This window comes from Leucopleurus acutus, assembly GCF_964270905.1.
Source record: "Leucopleurus acutus genome assembly, chromosome: 17".
NCBI classification, from domain to species: domain Eukaryota; kingdom Metazoa; phylum Chordata; class Mammalia; order Artiodactyla; family Delphinidae; genus Leucopleurus; species Leucopleurus acutus.
This window is the reverse complement of record NC_139159.1, coordinates 76012150-76026975: the sequence shown is the minus strand read 5'-3', so window position 1 is coordinate 76026975 and position 14826 is coordinate 76012150. Positions and strand designations below refer to the sequence as shown.

Genomic DNA, 14826 nt, shown 5'->3' with positions numbered 1-14826 from the left:
ACACAGTGTCAGACCCCCCCAGGTCTTGAATCCTGCAGTGAGTTGAATTGTGTCCCCCCGAAAGACAGGTCCAAGTCTTCATCCAAGTACCTGTGGATATAAATTTATTTGGAAATATGGTCTTTGCAGTTGTAATTATGGATTTCATGATGAGATCATTTTGGATGTAGGGTGTCCTTGTAAGAGACAGGAGAGGCAGATTTGACACATACAGAGAAGTCCGTGCGAAGATGGAGGAGAGATTGGTGGGACTCCATGGGTCACCAGCAACCCCCAGAAGCTGAGGGAGGGGCATGAAAAGGATTCTCCCTCAGAGCCTTAGAGACACTGGCTCTGCCAACATCGTCCTGTTGGATTCTGGCTTCCAGACTGAGACCATTCATTACTGTTGTCTTAAGACCACCCTCCTCACCCTTTATGGTAACGTCTTATGGCAGCCACAGGAAACAAAGAGAGATCTCACCCACCTCCACCTCTGGATCCCCGAAAAGAGCCAAACAGGCCTGGGAAGGCAGAGCACTGCCTCTCGGCGCTGTGTCCCCTGCCCCCCGTCTGAGTCCCCAGGCCCCGGAGCCTGATCCTATATGAAAGGTACCAGGAAGCACCAGGGCCATGACCTCTGGCACGGGGGCACTCATGCTCACCTGATTTTACAGCCCACTCTGGACTGAAGAGGTAGAGGTGCTGCAGGCCAACTCCAACTCCAGGTCAAACAAGAATGGCCCCAAGGACGGGTGGGCGGGACCAACTCTTCTGGTCTTGGGAGCAAAGATTGTTTATGTGGCAGAATGACAGCTACCTACCCAACAACTGTCTCCATTCATCTCTGCTAACTTCACCCAGCTTTGTTGGGACAGCAATATCTCCTACTCTAGGGAATAAGTCATGCCTGGTCTCATCAGATCATGGTAAGCCCATTCCCCACTGTCAGTAATTGGTCTAAAAGTGGGGATACAATTCTATTCTGGCCAATGAGATGCAAAGGGAAATTGGCTAGAAATTACTGGGAAAGATTTTCCTCCAAGAAAAGAAAGAGGCACTTGAAGGCAAGGCCCTTGGTACCCTGCTCTGCTTGCTTCCAGCATGGGATGCTGTCAGGAGGGGGTGTGATGTCTGGAGCTGTGGCAGCTATATTGTGTTAGTGAAGTGAGCCATCATCCACGTGCTGACGATAGCAAAGAGGAAGGTTACAAAGTGTCTGGGTCCTTGATGGCATCACTGAGCCACTGATCAATCTTGGGACCATTTGCCTCTGGGAGTCTTCTTTAGTTAAGGCATTGTAGTTGGGTCTTTGTTTACCTAAATGGAACAAAAAAAAGCCTATAATGAAAGTTAGAGGTTACCTGGGGTTTTCAGTGATATAAATAGGTTTTACAGGACACATGATGTGACTATAGATTTATGTGAAGTCCAGGAAGAGTGAGGAAACAGAGAAGTCAGGAGACCTGAGTTGAACTCTGATCCTGCACTTTGCTCCTGTGTGAATTTAGGCGTAACATAAGGCTTTCTGAGCTCCGCCTTCCATATCTGCAAAATGGGGGTGATAGTCCCAACATATGAATATTCACCGACTTTGGTCTGAGTTCAAATGAAATGACGTGTGAACGCATTTTATAACATGCCGTGTAAATGACAGACTGTTAACCAGCTCCACCTGCTTTGACTTTGGGTTAATTGCGTGTATGTATAATGGGGATGGGGTGGGGAAGGAAGAAGTTTTAAACAGAAGATTTGCCTTCATAAATGTGTCCCTCAGGAGATGAATGATAAACTCAGGTGCTTATCTGGAAATGCAAATCAACCAATAGCTGGGGTGATGATTCTGCATCCTTGCACCTCTGCCCTCTCACACTCAGTCAGGCCAATTCTACTTCCTGAAGAGTCCATGGATCTGGACCTCCCCTCCATCTCTGCCCTCACGGCCTCCTTCCAGACCATACTGTTTCTCACTCAGAGATTTGTCCCAACCCGAGTTGGTCTCCTACCTCCATTCTGGAACCTTCTCAAGAGAACTCTTTCGAACACACAGGTGAGGCTGTGTCACTCTGGGGTCTCCCTTGATGGACCCCCATTCCCTGGGTCCGTGCGTCCCCAGCAGCCAGCAGGGCCTGATGCACAGAGGTTGCTCCCTCATCATCTACTGGAAGGAAACAGCAGCCGGGGATTCAAACCTCGGGAGGGTTATTAAGACATAGTTTGGCGTCTCCCAGGGATGTTCTTGAATGAACAAAGCTGAGTCACCACTGCTTCTCTGCATGTAGACACTTTATTGAAAGTGAGTGGCTAAGTCGGAGAATAAGGTGTCCAGGGTGGCAGCTGGGGTGAGGCTGGCAGGGTGGGGGGGGTGGATCTCGGGGGCTGGTCACTTGCTGTAGGTCTTGGAGCCAAACTCTGGGAGACCTAGGAGGTCTTCTGTCAGCCCAGGGCCAAACGGGTGGCCTTCCTCTTCAGTTCCTGCTGACGGCCCATCCTCAGCTGCATCTGGAACAGGAGAGGCAAGGCTGGTCTAACCTGGCTCAGGACTCATCCTCCCTCGTCTCTTTCCCTTTGGCCCAAAGAGACCCCAGCCTCTGATGGGAGTTCCCTACTAATGCCCTACAGAGGGACATTTCTGGGGTGGGGCACCAGACTTACCTCCTGGCTCTAGGGACATGCTAAGGGTACAAGGGACTTGGGTTCATCAACTGAGAAGATAAAAGCAGAGTTGAGAGTCTAAACTGTATATTGGGCAAAAGGTCGCTTCCCTGCTGAATGCTACACTCTGCCCCTCCCCACATGAAGAGCTCCTGTCACACTGAAAACCTCAGCCCTGCACCGCCTCCCCCAGGAAGGCTTCCAGGGAGATGTGAGTCCTCCCTCCTTTGGGGGTCTCACTAGCTTGGGGGTAGACTTCCATCATGGCACCCAAAAAGCTGAAGGACATTCGCTGGGTTCTGTCACTCACTCCCCCACTCTTCTGGAAGCTTCTTAGGGCACTGCATTATCTCTATATTCCCCGTGCCGTCATTATGATTCACTTCTTCTCAGCACCTTTGCAACAGGAAGTTCTCTTCAACAGGAAGCAGTGAAATACTCATTTCTCCCCCGGCTAGGAAGCCCTCTCCAAGATGTTTCGTCCGAGCCACCAAGGGCAGCGGGCGTGAGGTTCAAGACCCTGCCTTCCTTCCCCACACCAATGCTGCCATCGGTTCCCTACTGAACCCGCCCAGCCCTCCCCAGCCCGGGCCTCCCAGTACCTTCTCCCTGTGCCCCTCCCATCCCCCATCAGAACAGGAGGCCCTTGACAAAGAGAAGCCGCCCCCCCAAAGACTGTGAGTTCCTCACAGGAAGGGGCAATGCCAATGGCATCCCAGTAACCCAGTGGCCCCGGATCCCTACCTGCTGAGGCCTTTAGAGACCGGACGTACTTGGACCAGAAGGAACAGTCGGCCTTTTTCAGGCCCTGTCGATTGGGCAGCAGGACGCTGAGCTCCTTGTAGCTCTCTGCGCCGTCACGGGGCACAAAGTTAGGCCAGGGGGGTGCAAATCCAGGCGCTTTCCTGGAGAACTCATGAGGGTAGTTGGGATTTCTGGGGGAATGAGAAGAAAGGAAGAAAGTTCCCCAGGAGGCAAGAAAGTTCCCCGTGAGGGAAACTGCTCTCTCCTTTCATCACCTGGGATCACTTCCCACTTGCACGTGGTCTCTGAGGACCACGTCACACATCTTCAGGTGTCACAGCAGGAGTTGAACCCGCCCTATGTGATTCCAGGGCTGTGCTCTTAACAGCTGCATTACACACAACAGAAGTTGCAGATGCCCGAACTCATCGCTCTTGGGCCATTTCTGGAAGAGGAAAGGTGTGAGCTCACGACCCAGCAGTGTCACTCAGGACCTAGTGCTGCCCTCTGACTCTCTGAACGCTCAAGACGTCACCGTGTCTCTTTCAGTCCTGGTGTCCTTTATCTGGACACCACAGACAGTGTCTGGAATGCCTTTGTTTGCCCAAGGCCTGTGCAGGAAGGTGGGCCAGGAGCTGGGCAAACCTGTTGGCCACCTTCTTTTTGAAGGTCAACTTCCCTTTGAAGTTTCCAGGGGGCTGAGCACCATGCTAGGTGAGCACTGCTTGTCTGGTGTAAAGGGAGACAGGTAAACCACAGGGTGGAAAGGAGAGCAGGAACCAGTTCTGGAAGTGGGAATGGTGAGTATGCTATAGCTGGGCTAGAATAGAGGTTTGTGGGGAGGCCAGAGGCAGACGAGGAAGGGTCTCGAGTGTCGTAACTTCATTTGATCATCGAAGACAGTGGTTCTCAACTTGGGGTGATTTTGCTTTCCAGGGGCCATTTGGCAATATCCGAAATATTTTTGTTCCCACAACTGGTACAGGGGTGAGGTGCTCCCAGCATCTCATGGGTGGAGGCCAGAGATGCCGCTGAACAGCCTACAATGCACAGGACGGTCCCACGCAAAGGTTTATCCAGCCCTGTGTCAACAGTGCCGAGGGTGAGAAAGTCTGATCTAGAGCCGTCAAACGTGGCTGAACAAGGGAGTGTATGATTGGGATGTTTCTTTGTTAAGACTAATCTATGCAAAGGTCGTTTTGGCTAGAAGGGGAGGCTGAGCCGGGGAGACCAGTGGTAGGGAGGAAAGGGTGAGTCCATCAACGAAAAGTGTGGCCTTTGAGTTCAGAATGAGGGGAGGGAATGCGCGGGGCAGGCTCCAGGCACACGTGGTCCACTCACCCAGATCGGATGAAGTTGGAAAAATACTGCATGATTTTCAGGGAAAGGCTTTTCTCCTCCAGAGTAAACTGCCCCTCGTAGGCAGGGTAGAAGGGAAGCCCAAAGGCATATCGAACATCTGCCAGCAATTCCAAGCTGGGAAAACACACGGAAAGAAGAAGGAGCAAAAGTTAAAGGAATAATAAACTGCTGGAAGAACCAAAGGAGCCAAAATCCAATATTCTTTGCCCAGCGAAGGTTTTTCCCTCTTTATGTTTAGGATTACTGTTTGGGGCTTAGTTTAGTAGAGATTCTGCTTGGCCCTTAGTCCAATGGCCCCACTGGGGCAGATCCATGGCAAATCTACAGGTTAAAGTGTACCCAGTGCTGAGCACTTAACTCCCTGGAAACAACCTCTGTAAGTTTGTAAGCAATTTTCCAGGAGAATGTTCTCTTGACCACATTCCAACCATGATACTTAGAGTATCAATTGAACATTTGTTTGTTCGAAACAGCCTGCATTTTCAACCCCTTCTCTGTGCTAGTCCTTGTTCATAGATGGCTTATACTTTCCAGCTCTTCAAGGTTGCTATTCATCCATGGAACCAACCCTAACACAGTGCCTGGCACATAGCTGGTCAGTAATATATGTGCTGTGCTGAACTGGATATCTAATATGCAGCAGACGGGGGGAATAAAGATTCGGAAGCCAGAGGAGTGGTTTAAATGGACTGAGTTGGCACTGGTACAGGGGGCCATGGGAGTGAGCAGTGGGAGAAAAGCTGGAGGGACTTTAGAGCTGTGTAGTAGAGAAACTGGCTTTTCCCAAGGAGAAGTCTGGCCTTTGCCCTCTGGTGTCTGGGAGGTAATCCATGTCATACCTGATACGAGTGTCTTTGTTTAGGGCAGCAGCTGGCCACGCTGGACCTTCTGAGAATGTGGCCTCACTCAGCAGTCTCAGCGCAGGGGCCGTCCAGGCCAAAGACCGACCACGTGACTTAGGGTGGGGGGCTTTGGGTCACATGGTAACAGTCACCCTGGAGGCTGACACCAACCACACAGGCAGTCAGTCATGCCTGTGTAACGGGGTCCCAATCAAACCTCTGAACACCAAGTCTGGGGGAGCCTCCCTGGTCGGCACCGCTCTGTGTGCATCGTTGTACATCAATGCCCAGAGGGTGAGCCCTCCTGGTTTCACGGGGAGAGGACAGCGGAGCTCGTGTTTGGAAACCCCCCAGGCCCGCCGCTATGTCGCTCTTCCTTTGTCTGATCTTAATCTGCATCCTTTCCCTGTGACGACCTCAACCACGCATACAGCAGCTTCCCGTGAGGTCTGTGAGTCTTTCTAGTGAATTATCAGACCGGAGGGTGATTTGGGGAACCCCCCCGAATTGCACTTGGCGTTAGAAATGAGCACGATCTTGGGTGGAGACTGTGTTCTCTGACCTTGTAATTGGCCTAATTTATCACAAGAGCCAATCTCTAATCTTACAGACGAAGTTCAGAGAGGTTTCCTGACTGACGCAGAGACACGCTGTAACTTGAGCAGCAGAGTCGGGCCGGGAACATTGCTAGGGAGCATGATGCTAACCAAAGGCCTGGAGGGGCCCAGGGACGCCATCCCCGGGTCGTGGCTCCTCCAATTTCAAGGTGTGTGACTTCTCGAAAATTATTTGACCTCCCTGATTCCCTGCTTCGTCATCTACGGAATGGGTATAAAATACCTACTGCACAGGGTTGTTGTGAAGCTGGAGATAAGATGGTGTATATGCAGTAGGTACTTAAAGCCCTGGCCCACTGCTTTCTCATCCATCATTCTTAATACTTCAGGACGTAATCAACCATCTGTAAGGTAGCAGCAGTGTCTCTGGCCAGGCGACCAGTGACTCTTATCCACGCTCGTGTAATGGGCAGATGTACCGATTGGGCAGATGTCCTGGGAAAGGGCTCAGACCAGGTGGCTCCTAGATAAAGGCAATCTGTACAGAGGCTAAACTACTCTAAATCAAGATGCAAAGCTGTGTGAATAGACAGTGTGACGCTGGCTCAGGGTGACTCACTGTGATGACCCCCAGAGACGGGAAAGGGGACCCTCAAGATTAGGGATGTGAAGGGGAACATTTCAAGCCAAGAGGGGGCCTTCTCTGCTATCCCTTGCCTGCTCATGTCGGGAACTGAGGTGACCCACCAGCGCGGGGCTGGAGCTGGAAGCCAGGCACCTGGCCCAGCCTGGGGACTTCTGAGGGGCTCGAGAGCTGGAACTCCTCCTTTCATCATAAGAATTATCAGCAGGTGTGCATGTGACTAGTAGCACGGCGCAGAAGAAACGACACGCCACTGAGTCACTCAGCAGAGACTCCTCTCTGTCACTTGTCACCGTGGAACTTTGGATGAGTCATTTGACTTCTCTGAGGCTTAGTTTCTACATTGTGAGAAACAGACCAGGGCAGCCATCGCATGTGGAAGCTATTAAAACCAGTGTTTCCAAATGCCAGGGACGACTGTGATTACGGTTATTATGTGTGAATATCGGCCACCTCCACTGGAAGGCATCATAGAAGGAACACGAGACAGTGTGAGCCACACAGGACGGACAGCACTCGGTCAGGATGGAGAGAATAACAGCCCCAAAGGGTGATGTCTCTTTGCAACTGTTGTCAGGGACCCCGACCCTCTTAGAGCAGCTGTAAGCTTTACTTCATTCCTGAGCAGGAAGCAGAAAGAGGCAGTGGCATCAGAATTTATAGGTCCTGGGACCCGAAGAGCCAAGTCCTTTGTCCAGCTCTGGTCAAGCTCAGACGAGAGCCCAGAGTCTGCGGCCAGCCCTGCTGAGCGCCTGTTCGGAGCTACTGTTTCCTGAGCACCCGAGATGTGCCAGGGACTGTGGTTGGTCTTTGATCAGCAACTTTCAGGACCAGCCAGGAAGTAAAGTGTATCATCTGCATCGTTTCCAGGCAATGACCCGAGGCTCAGAAAGGTGAAGTGACACGGGAGAGCCAGGATCGGAAGCTGTTTCCCAGACCCCAAACCCTGTCTGTCTCTGCTCTACCTCTGGGGGTGCAGCGCTGAGGACCAAATCAATACCCATTAATTTGGGTATCAATGCCCCAAATTCTCAGTGGTGTTTTAAGAGCCATAAAAGGAAAAGGAACACAGGACAAAAACATGCCAGGAAGATAGACATCGTAAGAAGGGCGATAAAAAATCTCTCACTAATACCCACGCTTGGTAGTTCGCAAATCACTGTCACCTTGCTTGTCTCAAGGGCCCCGTGAGTAGGTGGTATTGGAATGATTCATGGAGTTTTACACTGGAGGAAACTGAGGCTCCCAGAGGCCATTTTCCTCCCAAGGCCCTGAAACTCAGTGGCGATGCCAGGACCAGGTCTGGACTCCAAGGCCCGCTGTCCTCTTGGTCTTGTTGCACAGGGTCGTCCACCGGCACCACTACCACCACTGGGCTGGCTGAGGTCTGTGCATCTCAGTGGCTGCATAGGAACCGGGGGAGCCCAGAGTCGCAGGGGTCCCCCTCCCCCTGCTGCCCCGACCCCCCGAACCCGCTCCTCCCCTACAGTGTGTGGAAGGGAAACGTCTCGGAAGGCCCTGAAGAGAAAGTGACTTTATTCCTTTCCTACTGCTGCCCCCTAAGAAATGCCACAAACTAAGGGGCTTGAAAGAACACACATGGACTATCTCACAGGCTCTGGAGTTCAGAGGTCCAGCATGGGTCTCATTGGGCCAAAAGCAAGTGGTCAGCGGGCTTCATTCCTTTGGGAGTGGCTGCGGGACAATCTGTTTCCTACTCATCGGGGGTGTGACAGAATTCAGATCCCTGAGGGGAGGGACCCAAGTTCCCGTTCTGTCGCGGGCTGTAAACTGAAGGCCGTTCCCAGAGGCCACAGTTCACGGTCCTTCTTCTCTACCCTCAGAGCCATCAACAGTCAGTGGAGTCCTTCTCTCGTCCCATCCCTCTGACCCGCTCCTCTGGCCCCTCTCCTGCTTTGGGGAACTCGTGTCGTTAGATCAGGCCCACCTGGGTAATCCTGAATCATCTCCTACGTCCAGGTCCTGAATCTTATCCCATCGGCCAAGACCCTTTGCTACGTAAGGTGACATATTCACAGGTAGGGTGGGATTCGCATGTGGATGTTTGGAGGGGCCATATCCTGCCTTCCACAGTGGCCTTTTCCACTGTTTCTTCCAAAGAAAGCTGCATTCCCAATGGTGCAGTGAACAGCGTTCAAATCCTGGCTCCACCACTTAAAGCTATGAAATCCTGGGGAAGGTACACAACCTCTCTGAGGTTGTAAAATGGTGACACAATCACACTTCCAAACATTGAATGAGGTTTAGCAACAGAATTTTTCAAATCCCTTGCTCAGTATCTGGCTCCAGTGTTCACTGCTATTTTCGTTTCCCCATGAGAACCGTCAGAAAGCTTAGGAACAAGGGTCTCTAACGTGAGGGTCCAGCACAGGGTTTCAGAGGACCACAAGTTCCCTGAAATTAGGTGTAACATATGCCGTGACACTGTGGATGTGCATATTCCTTGGGAGAAGCTTCATAGTTTTCATCACGTTCTCCAGAAGATCTGTGCCGATGGTGTGATGGTAAACGCTTAATGATTGGCTTTTGCCAGTTTCCACGGTCTCCCACCATAGACGATGCCAAACTCCCAAAGTGATGTCATAGAACATGAAGCTGGGGAAAGATGTGCACAGCGGCTCCTGGGAGCACACGAGCTGGCTCCAGCCCGCCACCCAGAGTTGACAGAGCACTGCCTTGGGGAAAGGCCTGGCCTTCCAGCGCGTCTGATCTGTTCCATCTGAGGGCTCGCTGCGCATGAGGACGGCTGCTTTGCTTGCTCCTGAGCAGGATGCTGGAGTTATTTCAAGCTGCTGAAGACAGACATCTGGAGGAGGGGCAGGCAGTGGGAGCCTTGGAAGAGGGCTTATGGGATCGGAGCACCAAGGCCTCAGGGAGTCTGGGCTGAGTCCCTGACCCTCTGGAGGAAGAAGAGGGATTTGGAGTCAGCGTCGGCAGAGGGGGACACGGAAGGACACTCCAGGGACTGACGAGGTAAAAGGAGGAACTCGCTAGCTGAATGGCTGCAGTGCTGCAGGCTGAGGCAGACGGTTCATGCCTGTTGATGTGGTTTCTAGGTTCTGTGCTGTATGTGATCACTGGTACGTCATATACCCAGACTTGTGGCACTCATGTGGGTATATGGCCACACTGCTTTTATTTAGCTTTTCGGTGTCATCTGCTGTCTTTGATAATAATCTTCCCATCATCCTTCCCTAACCTGATAGTCACGCATCCTATCTCAGACCAGGTCTGGATCTTCCCGTCGTCCCATGTGGACGTGGGGTCTAGGAAAGCTCCCTGCCCAGGCTGGGTGAGCTTGGCTCAAACCCCACTGACTCTCGGCTGCTCTACCTGTGAAATGGGTCTGATCATCCCTGTTCAGCCTCCCCTGTGGCATTACCAGATGCTCACAGACTGATGGTGGGTGGAAATCTCTCTAAAAGCTACAAATTACCATCCAAGCAAGAGCTACTGTTGCTGGTGTTGGTGACGGTACATTTAGCCAGAGGGTGGGGAAACTGAGCGGCCACACAGCCCGGGGGACACCTGAGTGTGCGCTTCGGTTTCAGGATGTGAATACAGTTCAGTGAGGACAGTGACAAGACACTGCCTATCGTGGCAGGACTGCACTTGAGTCATATTTGCCAAATGCCTACTGTGCACCATGCTCTGAATAGGTGCTGGGGGAAAAGAGGCATAAGTCTGCCATCCATCAGGGAGCTCACAGTCTGACAGGAAATGCAAAGAAGCCAACATTAAAAAAATAAAATTCTGTGGGTTGCATGATGGATAAATAGATATCAAATGATAGAATTGCTTACAAACTTCATAAAAAGAGAGAGAAAAGCAATACTACTTGTTTCAGGCAGGGGAATGGCGAGGAGTTCGTAGAAAGTCAGAAAGGAGAAATTATGGTTGATTTGTGCCTTGAAACGTGAGTGGAGGTCTCTAGGAGTGGGTGAAGTGTGGACGGGTGTCCGGGCAGAGACTCGGGGTGTGTGAATCACAGACTGGGTTCTGCGCTTTGTACGGACGACGGGGTGGGAGGTGTGGCCTGGCACAGAGGGGTGGAGGCAGGACGGGGAGCTGCGGCGGCAGGTGACGGATTCTCCAGCGCTCTGGGCCTCATGTATTGTGAGAAGTGCATCACGCTGAAAAATGAAATTGGAGTTTTTCCTGATCCAGGAAAATCAGAAGTTTGGGAACCACTCAAGCACATGCTCACTAAGGTCTTTAGGCTCCGGTCCTGTGGAAGGCATGAGAACTGAGGCCAGAAGGAACTGAGGGCCACATCTTAAGGGATAGAGGACATTGGTGGTTTCTACACAAGCCAGTCACAGGCTGCATCTCTTTCGGAACGATTGCCAGAGGGGGCTGGGAAGAAAGCTTAGAACTGAGAAATCACAGGGTGGCTGCAGTTATCCAGGAGAGATAGCAGTTTGCTTCTTTTTACAGATTGTCCCCCGACCTTACCTGTCAGTCATCCTGCATTCCAGCGAGTCAAAAGCCAAAGCCACCTTTCAGAGACTATTCATGTACAAGCTCCTGACCTGAGCTCTGCTTCCAGTATAAGAGAGGCATCACGTGTGGACACTGGGGCTCGTTAGGGAGCACGACTGAGATGGTGTCCCCAGAGGAACGCACTTGACACTGGGCCCTGCTGACACAGTGACCCGAGCTGGGGATCAGGGTGCGGAGAGGGACTGGGTAGGATCTTTCTTGACATAAACAGGCCACACGTTTACCTTCCAGGGCTTGAAGAGGCTTTTGGCTGGGGCCCGTTGCTTCACCCCATCTCACTGGATTGATTTGAGAGTCTGCTGTTCCAGAGACTTCTATCCTTGTTGTTCTGTCCGAAAGAGGAGGCTTGTTGACCTCATCCCCATAAAATATACTCCTTTTTTAATCTTTAGCCAGCATCTCTGGATAACTTGCTCCAAAAGAAATTAGGGAACATGGAGGAATAAAAGCCCTTCTGCTTCCCAGGATTTTTTCTTTTCTTTTTTTTGAGGGATTGTTAAATAACTTACAAATAGGAGCTTACCAGTGTACTTCTCTTTGGGCAAATCTAACATGCAAAAGTTCAGATTCTGCCTAGGAATTAATCAAGAAGTAATTATATGCTTTGGCTCGCGTTTTACAAAGAGATTCGCTAAGCAATACTTTAAATAATTCAACCCCATCCCCGGCCCCAGATGAAATACTTGCAATATGTCCGTAACTCCCTAAAGCCCAGCACAGCTGGATGATATATGGTTTGGCAAATCCGGCGAAGCTTTCAGAGGACTTGCTGGATTAACCTGGACATTTTATTCTCTATATGAGGTGTAACAACTGTTGCTCAGAAAAGGCTGAACTTTCCTGGTCCAACACACCTACTCTCACCAGGAAGTTAGATGTTTACCAAGAACCAACTGTGTTCAGCACTGACCGGTCTGTGCCAGTAATAGTTCTTCTTGTAAGTACAGAGCTGAATTAAATGCATTACATATCACGTGGATGCCCCACTTTCAAGAAACCAGAAGTGGACATCCACTTGCATTATGGTTATGGGTTTGCACAAATTTCAAAGGGAGAACTCCAAACCACATTTTCCTACTCAAACTTTTGACCCTGCATGAGAAGAATGGCAAGTAAATGCACGTTTGTACGTTTAGAGTGAAAATTAAATGTTTAAGGCATATTCATTAGTCATAAGTTCCCACTTTAATTGATTTTTTTTGATTAACTAAATGACCATCATATTGGATAACAGGGTTTCTATTCTACATTCAATTAAAAATCTGGTTTTTAGTGAGTTGTGTTCTGAGTGTGAGAGAAAAGACTAAGGTGCATTCTATATAACCTGTCTTAAAAATCCCCAATGACTTTCCATCATACTCAGATAAAATACTATCTCTTTGCTTGCCACAGCTTACAAACTCTTATGTGAACTGCAAGACCCTGTCTTTTTTCCCCATATCTCCAGCTACTCTCCTCCTCTTCAATAAACTCCAGCTCTCTGTCCGTCTTTATCCTCAAACATGTCAATCCCTTTCCCTTTCTCCTTCCTAGGGCAGTTATCTGAATTTACTCTACATATTTATTTGTGTATTGTCTGTTTTTTGCACCCTAGCCCTAGACCCTCATCAGCCCACCCCCCTGACTACAGTGTTAGTCCCAAGATGGTAGCCCTTCTCTGTCTTACCAGCTGCTCCACCTCTAGGATCTCTATCTCAGAGAATCTGGGGCAGAGAAGACAGTAATTATTTGTCGAATCAGTGTTGAAGAGGATATATAGCACAAGCCCTTATACATCATGAATTTGGCTTCAGTCTCAGAAAATGATTTACTTCCATCTTTACTGGGAAATAATCTTGTTAATCACACAGGATGTAGCCAGGCCAATGGACCCAGTTCAAGAATTCAACCACTTAATAGTTGCTTTGGTTTTCTAATTCCAACTAATTCACCAAGACAGTCAAGTAAAAACATAATATTTGGAATCTGGAATGTTAAAGGCCCCTGGAATGCACAGAAACATCTAGAATGCCAATGCAGTGGTGTACAAAATATCTTGAGCCTGGAATTGATGTCTTTGTTTTTCCAGGGTTGGGGCAACTTGTGAAGGAGGAACATTACTGCCTCTTTAGTCATTCTGATAATTTTTCTTCTCAGAACCTTATTTTTCCTAAAAGGAAAATAACCCAAATATTGGCCATCTACAACACGCCAAGTATTTAATGTACATTGATTTGAATCTTCACACTATGAAGCAGATGTAACTACACCTATTTTCTAGATGAGGAAACTAAGGTGAAGGAATTTGCTCAAACGCAGACAGCTGACAAATGGAAGAAATGGGATTAACACCCTAGTTGGTTTAACCTCCAAGGATGTGTTCTTTCACTACACTGAACTGCTTTTCCCAAAATTAAAGACTGGTCCGACATCCTACATGGAGCCTGGGTAGGTGTTTAATCCCAAGAGCCCTACCCCGCTGCCCACTCAAAGTCAAGTCTCATCTCTCCAAAGTGCCTCTGCACCGCTGAGACGTGGCAATGACATCTCAGGACTCCGGGGGCGAAGGACTTTGGAATAAGGACCTGAACACAGCACATAATTCAAGCATGATGGCTCGCACACAGCCCCGAGGTGAATTTCCATGGGAAACGATGAACTGGTACCACCCCCAGGAATCTTAAGATGATGGGTCCCCATCTCCCCTCTGAAGCGGCCACAGCAGATCTTTCAGGAGCTACTATGCAAAAACCACTTCTTCTGGGGTTGCTTTCTTCCTGGATCTTGTTCACTCCAACGTGGGTTCTCCCAGCATCAGACATTAAGCAGTATTGGTAGCACTTACTGAGTGCCAACTTTATGCCAGCCAGCTAGCTAGGCCGTTTGCGTGTTTTGTCTTATTTGATCCCGACACACTCTTATAAGTGTACTATTATTAGCTCCATCTACGGATGAGGAAACCAAAGCTCAGAGAGGTCGTCACTTGCCAGAGGCTCGAAGTGAGAGGCAGAGCCAGGATAAGCCCCCTAAGGACAGGCAACGTCAGAGAATACATCAGTGCTCCCTTCTACACTCGCTGGGGCCTGGCTCCTGGAGGGATCCCCCAAACCTAGGCTGGCCACAGGGTCTTGGAGTCCGTGGCTCGTGAGTGGCAGAGTACACAACGTGGGTCCCTCCTAGGAAGACACTTGGGCGAGAGTGTCCTGTGGGAGGAGCTGGTTAGAGAGAAAGACATCAACTGTCATCAACAAGATGGCGATGCCAGGACTGGCAGGGAGGGAAGAGTCCCAGCAGAGCGTGGGAGGTGGCGCCTAGACACAGCCGGGCAAGAGAGAGAACAGCCACGGCCTCAGACCTAGGAGTGGACAGCAGGCCAGGGTCCTGCCTGGCGTGACCACGGGAGAGAGCCTGCCAGCCTTCCAGGTGAGCTAGATGCTCCGGTTTGTGGTGCACTGTGGTCTGCCCGAGGGTCCGTGGGACCAGGGACAGTACCTGGCGGCGGAGGGATCTTGTGTTGATTCGGGATAAGATCTGGGAAAGG

The 14826-nt window shown here is 50.3% G+C and overlaps 1 protein-coding gene across 1 annotated transcript in view; it reads right to left on the bottom strand.

Moving 5' to 3' along the window:
* Window positions 1-2362: 2362 nt before the first annotated feature.
* TG (thyroglobulin) overlaps window positions 2363-14826 on the bottom strand; it is a gene marked incomplete at both ends in the record, with an annotated part of 242360 nt that continues 229896 nt past the window's right edge. The window contains 3 exons of the mRNA XM_082858577.1: window positions 2363-2481; window positions 3379-3569; window positions 4720-4854. Coding sequence (XP_082714703.1) covers window positions 2363-2481; window positions 3379-3569; window positions 4720-4854 — 445 coding nt within the window. The remainder of the gene's footprint in view (window positions 2482-3378; window positions 3570-4719; window positions 4855-14826) is intronic.